The sequence below is a fragment of the Fusarium subglutinans genome, assembly GCF_013396075.1.
Source record: "Fusarium subglutinans strain NRRL 66333 chromosome Unknown NRRL66333_c0000054, whole genome shotgun sequence".
Lineage (NCBI taxonomy): Eukaryota > Fungi > Ascomycota > Sordariomycetes > Hypocreales > Nectriaceae > Fusarium > Fusarium subglutinans.
Window position 1 is genome coordinate 83730 of NW_023502117.1, and position 17038 is coordinate 100767.

General features: G+C 49.2%; 9 protein-coding genes across 9 annotated transcripts; 4 read left to right on the top strand and 5 right to left on the bottom strand.

Moving 5' to 3' along the window:
- Positions 1–1680: 1680 nt before the first annotated feature.
- On the top strand, positions 1681–3918 carry FSUBG_5463 (CAMK CAMK1 CAMK1-RCK kinase; the record flags this gene model as incomplete). The annotated part of the gene is made up of 4 exons (XM_036683562.1): positions 1681–1720; positions 1789–2177; positions 2513–2757; positions 2865–3918. 4 exons carry the CDS (start codon positions 1681–1683, stop codon positions 3916–3918), a joined length of 1728 nt encoding a protein of 575 aa, XP_036538975.1.
- A 647-nt stretch (positions 3919–4565) lies between these two features.
- FSUBG_5464 (uncharacterized protein) lies at positions 4566–5180 on the bottom strand (the record flags this gene model as incomplete). Its single annotated transcript, XM_036683563.1, has 1 exon — positions 4566–5180. One exon carries the CDS (start codon positions 5178–5180, stop codon positions 4566–4568), a length of 615 nt encoding a protein of 204 aa, XP_036538976.1.
- Positions 5181–5464: 284 nt separating this feature from the next.
- Positions 5465–5998, bottom strand: FSUBG_5465 (uncharacterized protein; the record flags this gene model as incomplete). Its single annotated transcript, XM_036683564.1, has 2 exons — positions 5465–5682; positions 5746–5998. 2 exons carry the CDS (start codon positions 5996–5998, stop codon positions 5465–5467), a joined length of 471 nt encoding a protein of 156 aa, XP_036538977.1.
- Positions 5999–6684: 686 nt separating this feature from the next.
- Positions 6685–7552, top strand: FSUBG_5466 (acetylxylan esterase precursor; the record flags this gene model as incomplete). Its single annotated transcript, XM_036683565.1, has 4 exons — positions 6685–7017; positions 7091–7181; positions 7237–7316; positions 7370–7552. The coding sequence occupies 4 exons, from the start codon at positions 6685–6687 to the stop codon at positions 7550–7552; spliced, it is 687 nt and encodes a 228-aa protein (XP_036538978.1).
- Positions 7553–8549: 997 nt separating this feature from the next.
- FSUBG_5467 (acetylxylan esterase 2) lies at positions 8550–9381 on the top strand (the record flags this gene model as incomplete). Its single annotated transcript, XM_036683566.1, has 4 exons — positions 8550–8876; positions 8925–9015; positions 9067–9146; positions 9196–9381. 4 exons carry the CDS (start codon positions 8550–8552, stop codon positions 9379–9381), a joined length of 684 nt encoding a protein of 227 aa, XP_036538979.1.
- Positions 9382–9853: 472 nt separating this feature from the next.
- FSUBG_5468 (acetylxylan esterase precursor) lies at positions 9854–11071 on the bottom strand (the record flags this gene model as incomplete). Its single annotated transcript, XM_036683567.1, has 1 exon — positions 9854–11071. The coding sequence occupies one exon, from the start codon at positions 11069–11071 to the stop codon at positions 9854–9856; it is 1218 nt and encodes a 405-aa protein (XP_036538980.1).
- A 612-nt stretch (positions 11072–11683) lies between these two features.
- Positions 11684–12831, bottom strand: FSUBG_5469 (26s proteasome regulatory subunit rpn11; the record flags this gene model as incomplete). The annotated part of the gene is made up of 3 exons (XM_036683568.1): positions 11684–12377; positions 12430–12683; positions 12766–12831. The coding sequence occupies 3 exons, from the start codon at positions 12829–12831 to the stop codon at positions 11684–11686; spliced, it is 1014 nt and encodes a 337-aa protein (XP_036538981.1).
- A 587-nt stretch (positions 12832–13418) lies between these two features.
- Positions 13419–15547, top strand: FSUBG_5470 (histone deacetylase 1 2; the record flags this gene model as incomplete). Its single annotated transcript, XM_036683570.1, has 4 exons — positions 13419–13613; positions 13691–13991; positions 14042–14583; positions 14633–15547. 4 exons carry the CDS (start codon positions 13419–13421, stop codon positions 15545–15547), a joined length of 1953 nt encoding a protein of 650 aa, XP_036538982.1.
- Positions 15548–16118: 571 nt separating this feature from the next.
- FSUBG_5471 (uncharacterized protein) lies at positions 16119–16598 on the bottom strand (the record flags this gene model as incomplete). The annotated part of the gene is made up of 1 exon (XM_036683571.1): positions 16119–16598. One exon carries the CDS (start codon positions 16596–16598, stop codon positions 16119–16121), a length of 480 nt encoding a protein of 159 aa, XP_036538983.1.
- Between the last annotated feature and the right edge of the window lie 440 nt (positions 16599–17038).

Consider the following 17038-nt stretch of genomic DNA (forward strand, 5'->3'; position numbering starts at 1 on the left):
TAGTCATGATGGGATTTCTTCTAAAAAAGTAACGACGGATGTAGGTATGAGGTATCAGCCTCGAGATATGCGCAAATGATAAGGCAAACCGATGATGCCACTAACAAGCGACGAAGCACACCTATGCATGGCATAGCATGGCACCCTAGCGCGGAGCATGGGTGAGAGAGGTGATGCCATCATCATCATCATCATCATCGCTGCGTGGGTGTGCACCAGGACCCCTTCTCTCACCTTCTCTCTTCACTGCCTGCGGTGATTTGTGTCATTCCGTTAAGGGGAGAGGAGACTGGCAGTTTTGTATCTTTGTATTTTGTTGCGTACTAAGTCACTGACGGACGGGATGCATTAGTACTCCGGCGGCTGTGACGATATCGTGGGGACTTTGGTACTGATTGACGCTTTGGGTGACTTCATTGTGTGTCTATCATCTACAATTACACGCACGCCCACGACTTCGAACAGAGTCTAGTCGACACGTTTTATGTCAACATGAGGCTCTATCCTTAACTCAACATCTTGACTGTTTATTATTTTCTTTTTCTTTTTATTCGTAGTGAGACTTCTGTTTACGAGCTGAACTTTGTCAACGTCACAGCGAGTCTCTTCATTGGATACCCCGCTATCACCACTACTGACTGACTGGGCTGGACTGTATTTACCTCGTCGTCTATTTAGCTTTGACAGCCATCGTCATTCACCTTCACTCACCAACAGCATCTTACAAATCCTATGTTTCAGCTGTAATCATACATTCAGCACATTCAGGGCAATAGTCTCCGAGATTGACCTCTCTTGTTCACTCAGTGACCTCACTCCCCAGACCACAACTACCTCACCTAGGTACTCACTCGACTGGGCTCCTAGCAATTTCCTCGCTGGATTCGACCTACAAACCCCTGTGTTTTCCAAGGTTTCCCGCTGGGAAACGCCCCTCATCCCCACTCGATCCGCCTGGCGTTGGCCTAGAATCCTGCTAAAATCTGGGCTGCCACTCCAAGTGGGCTGCCCACCCTTTCCCTTTCGTCACCTCACCAGGCTCACCTCTCAAATCTCGGTCTTCCCCCCGTCAAAAAGAAACCAGGCTCTACCTAACCTTACCTGACCTTGCATTGCATTGCCTCGAACAAAAACAAGCAACCAGCGCAAGTCACTTTTATCCCAATCGAATTCCTTTTCCTGGTTTCTTCCCTTGGGACGACTTCTCTTTTCTCCTTCTTCTTCACTTTTCGACTCATAACACCGTTGACCATTACTCATCTTGTCACTGACTACTCGACTTTCTACGACACCCTCACATCAAACGTCAAACAAGAAACGCTCCCGTCCGCTAGAGTAGACCTGCTAAACCCCGCATCGTCCACAGAGCAGTCCAACCCTGCTTTCCTGCTTCCGTCAAGAAATCTATTCCACTTCGTCCTTTACAATAATATTGCCCGCGCTTTGCGACACACCAACAAGGCTCACGTTTACGATCACGACTCGCTACGACTCCAAGACGGAATATCTCTAGGCTGAACCGGCGAACCCGTTTTTAGTTGCACTGCACACTAGAAGCAACTACTGCTCTCAAAGACGTCCAATCGCCCATTACTTAATTTGCCACCAAAATTCGCCCAAGGCCTCACGACTTTTCTTCTCCAAGGCGACTGTCGCGCCTAAGCGACACTTTCTACAGCCATGTCTACCATTCAGCAACTCAAGAACTTTATCCGGCACGGTATGTTCCAGCCCTCTATTCTGCCAAGTTTGGCCCGTTTTTACCAGTTGCTGACAATGGTTGCTTAGGCAAGCAAGCTCGTGCCGCTGCTCCTGAAGAGTCTCCACGCAAGACTGAACAGCAACAGGCGCCCGCAGTCCAGCACAAGACAGCATCAGATCCCAGTAACACCCACTACGCAAGGGCACAAGAGCCCGGAAACGAATATGGCGATGACGATTACGCACGCAGCAAGAGCAAGAAGCGCGTCGACGATGAGAAGCTCGCCAAGCTTATTGCCGAGGAAAATGCCAGCAAGAGCAAATTCCCTCGCTACCCCGGCCTCGAGCGCTGGGAGCTCGTCGACAAGATGGGTGATGGTGCCTTCAGCAATGTTTACCGTGCCCGCGACACGACAGGTCAGCAAGGCGAGGTCGCTATCAAAGTAGTACGCAAGTACGAGATGAACAGTATGCAGGTAAGCAAACATTGGGGTTGTCTCTATCTGTCGCCCTATCTCCTTTAGTTTTGATGTTTCTTGTGCTTTTATTCGTCTGCTTTCTCTTTCTTTGGTCCCCATTTACCAACACGGGGTTGTCCCCTCTCATAGGGCAATAAGCATTTACATCCAGACTTCAAGAAAGTCCCAAAGGCAGCAGAGGTGCGAGAAGATTCTCCTTTACGTTACTATTTCTTTCCTATGTCCAGGCCGACGCTGTCCCCGTCTGAAGTCAGTTCCTGCTGTCTTGATGGCGGGGATAACCAGCCTTTAGACTCGAGGACATGCGAGGCAGAATACTAACACTTCCACAGCGATCAAATATCTTGAAGGAGGTCCAGATTATGCGCCAACTCGACCACCCCAATATTATTAAGCTCGTCGAATTCTCTGAATCGAGGCAGTATTATTACATCATTCTGGAGCTTGCCCCTGGTGGTGAACTTTTCCACCAGATCGTTCGCTTGACATATTTCAGTGAGGAGCTTTCCCGACACGTGATTGTTCAGGTGGCCAAGGCTCTTGAATATCTCCACGAGGAGAAGGGTGTTGTTCATCGGTATGTCATGACTCTTTTTGGGCCGCTTGATGTCAGAAGTGGTGATGCCCCTCCTGACGTCATTCGCCTCTGCACGGCCTTGGAAGCATCACTAACAACCCTACCAGTGACATCAAGCCCGAGAACATTCTGTTCGAGCCCATTCCTATGGTACCCTCTAAGCACCCGAAGCCTAAGCAGCCCGGCGATGAGGACAAGGTTGACGAGGGCGAGTTCATTCCCGGCCAAGGTGCCGGTGGTATTGGTCGTATCAAGATCGCCGATTTCGGTCTCTCCAAGATTGTTTGGGACGACCAAACCATGACTCCTTGTGGAACTGTTGGCTACACAGCACCCGAGATCGTAAAGGACGAGCGATACTCCAAGTCAGTTGATATGTGGGCGCTAGGCTGTGTACTATACACTCTGCTTTGCGGTTTCCCACCATTCTATGATGAGAGTATCGAGGTGCTCACTGAGAAAGTTGCCAAGGGTCAGTACACTTTCTTGTCCCCATGGTGGGACGAGATCTCAAAGTCTGCCCAGGATCTTATCAGCCATCTCTTGACTGTGGATCCTGAGAAGCGATTTACGATTACCGAGTTCCTCGCTCACCCATGGATCGTTGGAAACGGACCTACTCCTCGGGATGAGATGAAGAAGTCTGATGGTATGCTCCGGGCCTTTGATGCCACGAAATTCGAAGAGTCTGGCAAGCGATACGACTTCCGATCTCCTGGCGCTGTCAACCTGCGTGAGGTCTTCGATGTCGGTTATGCTGTTCATCGCCAGGAGGAAGAGGGCAAGCGAAGAGCGCAGATCGGCCCCAAGGGCACACCAGCACGCTTCCTCGGCGGCCTCAACGAGGAAGAAGAAGACGATGATGTCATGCAGATTGATGGTCAAGATAACACCGCTGCCAAGCCCAACGCAGCGACTCAGGCCCTCGAGCAAAGTATGCGCAAGGCCAACATCCGAGATCAAGAGCAGCAGCAACAATCTCGGGGTCGTGAGCGGGAGCGTACCGAGAGAGGCTACGGCCAACATTCGGCAACAGTCGCCGCGGCTGCTCGACAGCAAGTCCGTGAGCGCAATCGCCAGCGAGGAGCATTCGAGCTCAACCTGGACAACGCTACGCTTCTGGGCAAGCGAAACAAGAAGGTTCCTGTCATGGGGGTATAGGAGCCCAATGATGTAGACTCAGCCGATGGTTCAGGAACAACAACACCCAAGCGTTTTAGCCTCGATGGCACAGTGTCGCCAAGGCCAACACCTCTGCGGCGGCACTCTTCAGAGCTTCCTTTTATGTTTGAACAACATAGATGACTTAAAGACCATGGGCCTGGGGTGTGACTGTTACACATTGACTTTTGTTTTTGGAAAGACGGAGGATGATAAGTGACACCAGATTGTCACGGGGGGTACATTTATTCGGCATGGCAGAGGAGGAAACAGATCATTTGAAGTGCATTCAGGCGCAAGGAGTACCGGGTGATTGGCACGGCTAACGATACAGCCCGGGTCATTTTAGGACTCAAGACTATTTGCAACGTTTTATGTCATGTAATATTTGTCAAAGGCCAGGGGCTATGTATGATTCAGCAGGGCTCTTGTGTCTTGGTATTTATAATCTCTCTCTGTGTGTATCTTTGTTGATGTCGTGAGGAGAGATTGTGGCAACATGGCGTTGTATAATATCAATCATCCATAGGTTGGGAGTTTGGGGGTCTCGTTTACGTATTGAATGATACAGTTCTAAGACTGAAGATATATATGCTTGCTTGGATAAGAGATGTATGTTTATTGTCGAATTATACAGTTGGACTGAATCAATATTCCTCGTCGCCATCTTCCTCATCTTCACTATCGCCGTCTGAAACAGGTAAATGTTCGCCATTGTTCTTCCTCATGTCACCACCAGACGGGACATTTCCACCTCTCCGTGACTTCGCCGGATCAGCTTGATGCTTTCCCTTGGTACAGCCTTTTCGTCCACCCAATTTATCACAGCACATCCAGCGGAACCCATCAGGCATCTCCTCTCTCATCTCAGGCGTGTCAATCTCCCCATGGCAATCCTCATCATGATCCGCCCAGAAATCCTCTGTGTCATCAACAATAAGTTCGCCTAACGTCATCAGCCTCATCGCAACAAACACGCACACAGAAAAGTCGGGGCTGGTTAACGTACCTGGATGGTAACGACACGACGTCTCAGTGTTATCTTGGTGTGTAAACGCCTGGTCACACTGAACACAGACAAACAGGTCGTTCATAGCTTTGCGCTTGAGACCGGTCACTGGGTTGTCGGCGGCTTTGAGGGCACGGTAGTGGTTGAGGGCGCGGGCTTTGACGGAGCGGTCGTCGAGGAGGGCGAGGAGGATTGCGCGGACGTGTTGCTCCGGTGCGAGATGGACCATTTCTTGTTCTAGTGTGAGGGACATTTTGGTGATTGAGATGCTTTTAGTATGAGGTGAAGTGAGATGAATTGATTGAGTGAGTGAGTGAGTGAGTGAGTGAGTATTGGTGTAAGTGAAGTGACGTCTTGAAGTTGGGGTAGTTGGGAGCTTGTTTTATTAGTGTCGGGGTGATATGCAGGGGTAGAGATATGCTCAACTTTCCAGATTCTTCCAAGTCGACCATCACAATAATGAGTGAACTAAAAGAGTGTTTTGAGGAATTGTAATCTGCGAGTTATTGTGGTATTTACTATCTGACCGACATCCTTCTACTCAACACCAAGACTGTTGCCATCGCCCTTCTTAGACTTCTTCACGTCAACCTCATGCTTGCCATAGGTACACCCCTCCTCAGTGCCTCTGTTATCACAACAATCCCAAATAAAAGCCTCGGGATGTTCTTCCCAATACTCTTCTGTCTCTACGTCCTCAAGTAAACCGTCATAGTCAGCCCATGCCTCAGCCTGGTCGTCAGCATTCATGAATCCTATGAAGCAACTAATGTGAGCCACCTACCTATCTCACCAGAGCGACAGCACAGGTTACTTACCAGGGTGGTAACGACATGCTCTTTCATCCGTGTTTTCGTGTTTGTCAAACGCCTTCTTGCACCGAACACAGACACTCATCTCATCTTCCGCCTTGCGTTTGCGCCCATCGGAGACTTCGGGCGTGGCTTGCAGACTGTGGTAGTGGTCCAGAGCACGGGAACGGGTATCTTCATCCTGGCACAAGACACCAAGAACAGCACGGATTTGTTGCTCAGGTGCTGAAAGAAGATCCTCCACCGTAGACGATGGCATTGTGTAAGGTATTTGCGTTTGTCTGACTGATTGAAGTGTTTGGTTTGTGAGAGTAAGGAGTTGAGTTTGATCTTCCGCGTCCTTGTCTTTTTAGTGCCACGGGTTGACATGGTTGCTTTTTTCTTGGGTTGAAACGCCAAATATTGAGACATGCCTGTTCGGGCACTTACATACATGTCCAATACTAGAAGCTTCTACGGTAGATCAATTCAAGCCTTTTCGTTTTATTCCCGTGAAGCCTGCTCGGAAGGCGTTTGGTATTGACGCCATTCTTGACTTAGATCGCTTGGCTGTGAGACAGGCTTGATGAGGTAAGTTAACTCACTGGTAGTCAAACATTGATATATATGTATATGTTTGCAATGCACAACCAAACGGAACGTGGGCTCAGTTCATATTTTGAGTCTATCCATTCGTTTTTCTTTTCTTCTTTCTTTGTCTTTGTCTTGTTTTTTATCCTCTTCCTCCTTTCCTGTTTCCGCCAGTTCCGTGGGCCAAAATCCCTGGTAATTGGACTGCAACTTGTGCTTCATTCGTTCTCATCAAGCTCTATCGCTTCAAAATTACCAAATCTTATTATTGTGTCGTCTTGTATGGTTGGGATTGCTGTGAGTTTCCCAGTCCTATGTTTGCCTGCAGACCTCTGAATCGTCACTGATGTTGTCAGTCTCCGGAAGTCTCTCACGATGCTCTTCATACTTAGATACCTCATTCTGTTTGCAACCTTGGTTGCTTGTCAAGAATATGGTCAGCCTGGAAACGCCAGCTGTGTCTCCGGAGCCCACATCATTGTGGCCAGAGGCAGTCTGGAACCTCGGGGGCCAGGCATCATCGGAGCAGTCGCTCAGCAGGTCTTGCAAAGAATCCCTCACTCCGATATTGTACCTCTAGAATATCCAGCTATCTATAATCCCTATCAACCTTCGCAAATGGAGGGTGTGGCGGCTCTTTCTGTTGTGCTGGCACAGTATGTGACCGTCTGTCCTAAGACGAAGATTATTCTACTCGGTTTCTCGCAGGTCAGTCCATATATATATCACCTCAGCCCCATTATGAGGCTTGCACTTATCCTTTGCTGACTCTCTTAAGCAGGGCGCCCATGTCATTGCAGACGTGATGTGTGGCGCGAGTTCCATTGGATTTCTCCCTACCAAGCCTTCACCTGCCGCCATCACCACCAACAGTCAGTCAAAAGAGCCATAAATCTCCATCACTCATACATTCTAACCCTCTTCAAGTTGCAGCTGTTGTTCTCATGGGTGATCCGAGCACTACCAAAGGCCAGCCCTTCCATGTTGGAAGTAGTGCTGGCAATGGTGTAAGTCCTCCTAAACATACAGAACACTAGTGGTGGCTGACTACAATTGTTAGATATTTCCCCGTCAGAAACCCGAAGGATGCAACTGTGTTTCAGACAAGACAGTCTCGTTCTGCGATGCCGGGGACCCTTTCTGCGAGGCTGGTGGCCACGATTTGAGAACTCATATGAACTACGTGACTGCGTATGGGCATGTTGCTGCCGACTATGTTGTGGGCATGTTCCATAGAACTTAGCATCCTTACTTAGCCCAAGTTTGTCAAATGAGTTAATGGAATGTTTTGGTTCAGAGTTTGGAAGATGTGTAGGCACATATAAGACTCTGTCGTCGCTAGGAAGAGTCTGAAACTAAATTATCGTCAAGTCGCTTGTTATGTATAAGAGTGCTCTTGAGAATAGGGGTGAGTTCCCATGGACCACGGCGGCTAGTAAACCAATCAAGCCAACTACCTAGTCTTCGACAAGCACACAATCTTGGCATTAATCGTATGGTAGTTCTAGCAAAGCATGGAGATACAATCCTACCCCCAGCACGCTGATACAAACTAGTGGTGATTCTCTCCACTTACACAAACAGGCAATATAATTCTATAAAGGCAGAGTCAGCTGTTCTAGTGCGGTCGTTGGGCATTTCATATATAATTTCTTTTCTTACACAGCTCATCCATGCTCTATAAATTAGTATTTCCCATATACGTGTTCGTCTGTTGTCGAGTTACGCAGACTATAGTGACCGAATCAAGAAACAAGTCCGATACCATCGATCTACCCCAGTCCCTGCAGCCGAACCGCAAAAGTTGCAAAGATGCGATTTGACAGTCGAGGTCCACGGTTTTGCTTTTTCCAACGTTCACTAGAGCTTCTAGAGTGATGTTGTGGGTCTGCCACTGCTACGCCGCTGTTCAACTATCTTGAAGATGGATATTAGATCGTGAGTGAGCTATCATTGTCTGCCACTGGCAGTGACCGCGTTCTGATGTTGCAGCTGCCACTGTGAATTGGCACTGGCACTGGTAGTCGCCAAGGTGAGGCTATATATTCTCTTCTACTCTTTCGTCTGCTCTTTCATCTGCTCTTCTTCTTTTCCACTTCTCTTCACTTTCATCCCAACTCTTCACCTCGAACCATACATTGCTACATCAACACATCGCAGTAAGAGATTATATCTTTACTATCTCTTCGGGAGACATATTCTCACCTTCTGCAAATAGTTTTTCCTAACAAATCTGCATCATGATTTCCTTCATGCTCGTTGTGAGCTTCTTGATGGCTCTGGTCTCGGCCAACTCAACCACTGATGCCATCACTTGCGCCAAGGGCGCCCACCTCATCGTTGCTCGTGGCAGCCTAGAGCCAGAGGGTCCTGGTGCAATGGGTATCCTCGCGGAGGAGATCATCAAGTTGATCCCCGGTTCGGACATGGAGGCTCTCGTATATCCCGCCCTCTACAATGAGTACGTTGAGTCTCAGACCGAGGGCGTCCGCACTATGAACTCCGTGATCAACAACTACGTGAAGAACTGTCCGGACACTGACTTGATCCTGATGGGTTACTCGCAGGTAAGTACTCATCCTCACCTCAGTAACTACCATGCTAATGATATTCAGGGAGCCCATGTCACTATGGACACCATGTGCGGCGCCAGCTCAGACGGCTTCCCTGGTACTCTCTCCCAGCCTGCATACATCACCGGCAATGGTAAGATACACTCACTCAGTACATACTTGAGAGGTTGCTAACCTTTGACAGTTGTGGCCATCATTGTCATGGGCGACCCCAGTCTGACTGAAGGGCAGCCGTTCCATGTCGGAACCAGCGAGGGTAGTGGTGTAAGTCTTGGCTGATAAACATCTTATGAACACAGCTGACATATATTAGATCTTCCCTCGCAACCTCCCCATCGGCTGTGACAGCATCGCAGGCAAGACTGTGTCCATCTGCGACAAGGGCGACCCGTACTGTGAGGCCGGCGGCAAGGATCTCTCCGTTCACTTGAGCTACATCAAGAACTACGGAGAGTTCACCGTCGGCCACGTCGTCAAGGCGTGGAAGTCTCGCAACTAGTCTCGATGACTTGGTATCATTGCTTGAGATTGGAGTTTGGGAGTAAAACAGATCGTTTTCGGATTAATGAGCAGAGAGTGCTTTGGAAACCACCGGCTAGAGATGCTGAGTTTGGCTACGTAAAGATACTGGATTGCTCACACGAATAAAGACACTTTTGCGAAACTATTACTCTCTTGCGATGTGAATAAATTGCCTAATCTCTAAACTTGCGATGAAAAATCAATAATCTCTCGGTCTACATTCTTTGTCGTCTTATCATTAGAAGCGCGAAGGAAATTAAAAAAAAAACATCCATCTAGGGTATCATGCGATGCGTAGCTGTAACCAAACTTTAACCCCCATAGGCGTAACCATGATCCGTGTCCATATCCATATCCATGCTGTGTCGTGTCGTACTGTGCCGCCGTAATTCCCCAAACTCCAAATCATTCATTCCCATGTCGCCCAATCTCATTCATCGCATCTCATCTCAATACCATCCCTCGTTGGGAATGCTCCAGCCCGCCTTTGCAAATAGAGGCACCGATTCTGGATATGAGAGTGTAAAGGGCAGCCAGAACGTCTCCCTGATAAGGTGCGGTATCCTCTCAGGGCGCAGGGCATGCTCAGGCAATCTGCACTGGATGATTCTCTTGAGGATCCAGATCATCTCGTGGGCCAGATTCTCCTGCCTGTCGTGGTCCGAGTGCTTGAGCTCATTAACATAGGTCCTCGCAAGCTCATCAGCCAGCCCCGCTAGCGACAACATGGAGACGGGGTTGCTGCCGGCGGTGCCTATTTTTAGGGCATGCATCTCGTTGAAATCGTAGGGAAACCTCACGCGGATCTGCTGGACGATGCCGTCAGAGGTCGCGACGCCCCAGACGTGTCGCTGGCGCGGGATCGGGATCATGCCCTGCGCCTTGGCCCAGCACTTTTGGTTCTCGCGCGTGTGCTCGGGACACACGATGCTCACTCTGTACGGCCTCGCCTCGTAGCCGTAGTAGACCATGGCCGCGAGACCGCTAACGGCGTAGGGGATGTGGCTGAAGCGCTGGGCTATCATGTCGACTACCTCTGACACGGCCTCGCGGTTCATTGAGCGGTCGTCGGAGAAGAAGATGGCTTCGTTGCTCCCCTGGTCCAGTTCCTGTTCCTGTTGGTAGAGAGTATGTGTACCATGCTTCTTCAGCTGCTTTGGCGCGTTTAATCGGGTATCAACAACATTGCTGCTGCTGCTGCTGCGTTTATGTTTCTGTTTTTGATTGTGGCCCTCCCTTTGCAGGGATGTATCCTCTGATGGAGTCCGTTGGCCTCTTGCCTGTGGGGGACGTTGACGTGGAACCACAGGCAGAGGCTTCAGTCGCTCACTAAGACGATGCTGGTGCTGGTGCTGGTGGTGCTTCTGCCCGCCTGACGCGTATTGATCCTTGTGACTTCTCTTCCTTTTTGCCTTGCGCTCACGCTTAGAAAAATCATTGTCTCCGTAACCATTAGTACCGTGGCAATGGCTGCAATAAGTTCGCTTCTTGGGCAACCCAAATGGATTATTCTTCTCCCTTTTGTGTCGCTGTCGCTTTCGGTCTGGTAGAGGACATTCTCCTCTAACTGATTCTATGCGGACATCGGGTTCTGAGTCAGAGTCAGAATACTTATCCGACGCAAACCATCCGCGCAGGATTGAGCGCAGACTTGTTCGAGAACTCATGGTCGCTTGAACAAATCTACAGCTCTCTCAAGCGCAAGAGAAGGGTAAAAACTTACCTGCCTTTATAGATATCACTCTGAGTATGCGCTCTTGTAAGAAACGACTGAGCTGCTTTGAATATATTCGGTCGTGGTGAGCTGCTTCTGGTGCCTGTTGTTGTCTTTGTTTCAAGTGTAGCTCTGGATTAAACAAGCAACAGCTGAAAGTCGAAATATGCAGTTTGTCAATATGAGCGCAGCTTTCGAAAAGTGAATTAAAAAGAAGAAGAAAATTATTTATACGCAACTTTTGCCTTTATAGAGACGTCGAGACCTTTGTTCTACAAATGAGTAGCTTTGTTCAGCGTGCAGCAATCTTCAACAAGCATGATAACTAGCACTCACAACACTTACAACCTATGAACACCATCTACGACCAACCCGCACATCAACTCACTGAACAAAAAGGTACACGCGGAATTAATTCATGCATGCTATCATGCTAACCTTGTGCAATAATTCGTGACATGGCTAGGTCTCTAAATCTTCCGTCCCGACCGCCAACGCCCATTAATCTTACAAGTCCATCCCGTGGCCTCGTTATTTCTTGTTAAAGGTATTCGTTTCCTCTCGCTTATAACTCCTCTTCCACGTCCATTTGTTCACCGTTCACTTGCCCCTTGGACCCTGCTTGGCCCTCCTTCCTGGGCATGGTGGCCTCCTTGTCGATCATTTGTCTCGACACGGAGACAATGTTGTCCTCAATGAGCTCCTGACCAACATCCTCGAGATGCTTCTTGGGATCCAACTTGCCAACGTATCGAGTCTTGAGCTGATCCTTAGTCAGCTCAGTTTCCTCCTTTACGCGCTTCTCGTAGCCATCCGCCAATGAGACCAGCTGTTGCAGTCTGTCCTTGTTCTTGCAACCCTCATGTCGGAAATCGTCCATCTCCAGAGCTTCAGTCCAAACGTGCTTGTGCAGGTTCATGAGCATGTTCTCTTCGAGCGCGGTCTTGCGGTAGTTGATTCCGATCGAGTAGTAGTGTCGGTTCAGGCCGTGGATGAGAGCCTGGATCGAGGGCTTGTTGAGGTGACCCAAGTTGCTAGTGCTCTGTCGAGGCTCTTGCCCAAGCATCAACAGCTGGGGGTTGATGAGTCGGAAAGCGTCAATGACGACTTTGCCCTTCACGGACTGGATAGGATCAATGACAACGGCAACGGCGCGGGGGTTCAGTTGCTCGAATGACTGCTGTGTGTTGATATCAACGGAAGAAAGCCAGCAACCGAAACCAGGATGCGAGTGGTACCATCCGACGACCGACTCGGGTCTGTTCAATCCGTTAGATAGTGACAACAAATGAGAGACTCTAATCAACCAACCTTCCTGTTTGCCTAAGCATGTCCATCATCTTGGTCTGGAAAACGGGGTCGACAGCCTCGACACTAACACCGGTACCGCTCTGAGGCATGGCAAACACGTCCATAACCTTTACAGTGAAGTCATCCACAAACTCGCCAAGCATCAGACCCATGACTTCCATGGGCACACCTGCGCGACCGTGTCGGAGCATTTTGAGTAGGGCAAGGGAGGAGATATAGACCGTCTCGGAGTTATCAATCAGGTTTGTGTTGTCCTACAGTCGTCAAGGTTAGCTAGGCTCAGAACTGCAAAGCACACTCCATTAGGGAGCTCATATGAAGGAGGTGATAGCTTACAGTGCCATGTGCAGCTCCTCCGAGGCCCATTCCACCGCCACCAAGTAAACTCCTGAAGCGTTCCATGATATCGACGGTGCTGAATAGTGGATGCTTAATGTACGGATAGAGTAGATCGTCGACAAAAATAGCGTGCAGGTGTTGGTGTTGATGTGGGCGGTGATGGAGGGTTGGCGTTGCTATGATCGGAGCTTGGTAAATGTAATTGACGTTGACGCCAGCCCGGCAGCCTGGGAGCCACAGCTGAGGAGCTTAGTCACGTCACGTGCATGAGCTCGATCCGCTCTCTGTGGCGTATCTCATGCGAGGGACTCAGAATGTGGCTTGTGTCAAACTAAACGGAGGCGCTTTAAGATTTATTCCGGTGTAAACGGGAGACTTTCAAGCTCCGGGGATCTGCTTCGCATCAGCCAGTGGGAAGTGGTTCTGCCCATGTAACTTTACATACTTACACTCAAAGAGTCTTCTCGAAAGCTTGTCACATTCTACCAAACTCTTCCCTAAACTCTTCCTTCGGTCATGCTGAGCTCTCCCTGAGCAATTCCCTATCGAAATACATATACAAGATCTTTTTATTTCGAGCGCAAATTTGATCTTAACCTTTCTTTTACACCCGCTTCCCGAGATTCGCGACTCCACGAGTAGCCACAGTCATGGGCGACGATATACGTGTCGAGCTCGGCTCGGTTGCGCTCAATGGCTCATCCCCCAAGAAGGTGGCTTACTTTTACGATTCCGACATTGGTAACTATGCCTATGTTACTGGTCATCCCATGAAGCCTCATCGCATTCGACTGGCGCATAGCTTGATTATGCAGTACAACCTCTACCAGAAGATGGAGATATACGTGAGTCCATTCTTGATCCCTCACTCAACCCTAGATGTCACTGAGTTTGCAATATCATGCTGACTGACAATTTGCAGCGCGCAAAACCTGCGACTCGAGGCGAGATGACCCAATTCCATACCGACGACTACATCGATTTCCTACAAAAGGTCACACCAGACAACATGGACAGCTTCATGAGAGAGCAAGGAAAATACAACGTCGGTGATGATTGTCCCGTTTTCGATGGCCTATTTGAGTTCTGTGGTATCAGTGCAGGTGGTAGCATGGAGGGTGCTGCGCGACTGAACCGCCAAAAGTGCGATATCGCCATCAACTGGGCTGGTGGTCTTCACCACGCCAAGAAGTGCGAGGCCAGTGGTTTCTGCTACGTCAACGGTATGTCTCTCCCAAATATCTCAGGTATCGCGATCTAACACGATATCTAGACATTGTCCTCGGTATTCTCGAACTCCTTCGATTCAAAAAGCGGGTCCTTTACATCGATATTGACGTGCATCATGGCGATGGTGTTGAGGAGGCTTTCTACACCACCGACCGTGTCATGACGGTTTCCTTCCACAAGTACGGAGAGTACTTCCCCGGCACTGGTGAACTTCGAGACACTGGCATTGGACAAGGAAAAAACTATGCTGTCAACTTTCCTCTTCGAGATGGTATCACCGATGTGTCCTACCGGTCCATCTTCCAGCCTGTCATTGAGAATGTCATGAAGTACTACCAGCCCGAGGCTGTTGTTCTCCAATGCGGTGGTGACAGTCTGTCTGGTGATCGACTTGGTTGCTTCAATCTGAGTATGGACGGCCACGCCAACTGTGTCAACTATGTCAAGAGCTTTAATCTCCCGACTCTTGTTCTTGGTGGAGGTGGCTACACAATGCGCAACGTCGCTCGAACTTGGGCTTTTGAGACTGGCGTTCTTGTGGGCAAGGAGATGGACCGAACCCTGCCCTACAATGAATACTACGAAGTAAGTTATCTGATCCTGTGTTGAACAAACCCCCACTAACATGGTACAGTACTATGCTCCCGATTTTGAGCTGAATGTGCGATCCTCCAACATGGAGAACTCTAACAGCCGAGAGTACCTCGAGAAGATCACATCTTCAGTCATCGACAACCTTCGACAAACTGGACCTGCTCCTTCAGTACAGTTGCAAGACGTACCCCGAAAGCCCTTCGGCGGTATGACTGATGAGGAGGAGGCCGAGTTGGATGACCTTGATGAGGATGAGAACAAGGATGTTCGCATGACCGAGCATCGTTGGGACAAGCATGTTGAACACGACAACGAGTTCGAAGCCAGCGACGACGATGAGATGGCTCAGGCGCATGGAGCCACGCGCCAGAATGGCAACAAGCGCACATTTACCGACTATCGCAAGGGAGAAATGGAAATCGATAATGCCGATGCTCCCCCTACTAAGGTAACCAACGGTGCTTCCGCTGACGGACCTGCTGAGGAACAAGCTGGCGAGGATGCTCACGATGTGAATGACGATACTATCGACGACATCTCAGCCCCAGCCCCAGCCGAGAAGGAGGTTCCACCCAAAGAGAGCGAGAAGCCTGACGAGACCGCCAAGGAACCTGAAGCTAGTAAAGTGGATGGAGACGGCGATGTTGGCATGGAGGACTCAGCGGTTCCAGAGGAGACAACAATCAAGAAGGAAGAGGTCGAGCCTGAGGCACCCGCGGAGTCTTCAGCGCCTACCGAGAAGGCTTCAAAGGACGAGCCTGTTGCCCAAGAGGCCGCCGATTCCACTACGAAGGAGCCCACCACAGAAACCAAAAGTACCGAAGAGACCTCAGATAAGCCTGCAGTAGCACCTGAGAAAGCTCAGAGCGAACAACCCGACGATGCTATGGACGTCGATACGGAGAAGGATAAGCCAGAGCCACCTGTCGAGAAGAGCAAGAGCCCTGTAAACTAGGGGCTTATGGGCAAAGCCCTCTTGATTTCTTAGGAGATGATTTCACGTTACAAGCAAAAGCTCATGCCACGTGCATCTTTGCATGGAAGCAACCGTCCTACAACACTCAATAAGTAAAGAGACGAAAGCTTTGCGTGCAAAGGAAACATGTGGTCTGCAGTCAGGCGTTCCGGGCGCAGGGATAAAGACGATACGAAGGGACAGCATCGAATTGTACATGAGGGAGGAATTTCAAGGCTCGATTACACATAATTGAGATGCTGTCTTTATTATGATGTTTGATGTTTGTGCGGAGTAGCTAGTCACTTAAGCGAAAGAATTTCTTTAAACACTACAAATCACGATGTCTTGAGCATGAGTGACATGGGTGAATATCAATTTATTGAAGCATGAGTCTTTAGCAATGATAATATCTTTTTGTTGGGGAGTGACGTCTTATCCATAGTCCAACCAAGTAACCTTGGACTGAGCACACACAACTCAGATCCTCCCGTAACTCGAGTACTGCTCTCATTATTCCTCCTCATTTCTCTCCTCCTGCAAGCATCCCTCCACGGATATGTCCTAAAGTCTACTTGGTCTCAGTATGGACATCGGTCTGACTCTCACGCGGACTACTCCCTTCATCTTTCTCGGGTGACTCATCGGCCAGAGGCTCAGTTGAGCTCGGTGGAAGACCCATAGTTTGTGGGTGATTGTGCAGCGAACACATCATGTTCAGGAATGCTTCCTCCTGGCCCCAGGGACAGTGTCGCTTGAGGAAGTTGTAGCGTTCGATTGCTCTGGCGTGTGAGGCGAGCTCCGCGCTCAAGTGCGCGAATCTGTCGGGTCTGACTGATGACTTTGCAGAAGAAGTGTCCTCCTGTATGTCTTCTCTTGTGCCTTGTGTACTTGTTTCGTTTGCTGAGGTGTCGGCGGTTGTACTCCCATTGTTTGAAGTGTCATCATTCGAGCTACCTTCGTTGAGGTGGCCTCCAAACATGTGGCCAAACTCGGCCATGAAGGCTGTGACCTCTTGATCGATTTCTTCTCTTTCGGCGGCTGAAAGCATTTTGAGGATACCTCGTAGGTTATGCTTAAAGGATTCGTCCATGTAATATTAAACTTGGGTTGGCTTGATGTTGCGTTTTGTGAGGTTCGACAGTGATACTATGATTGGAAAGTGTCAGCGACTTAATGTTTTTGAGGAAAGAGATGAGATATATTGAGAGTGAAAGAGAAAGGAGAACAGCCCTTGGTATATAGTTGGAGTGCTAAACTTTCTATGGAGGTTCTTTTGATGGGTTGGTACGCCCTTTCACGATCCTAGAGCTTATTTTTGAGATCATGTAAGCCTGAACCTTCGCATCCAGCGGCAGTTTCGCGGCCGTGGCGAGTTTTCTCGAGAGTTAAAATACAGTCAATGTCGAACTTGTTGGTGTAGTATCTATTCCTTGGTATTGTGTTGGTTTGCTAGGTAGTCAGACAGGTCTCTATCAGGTCAGTATCATT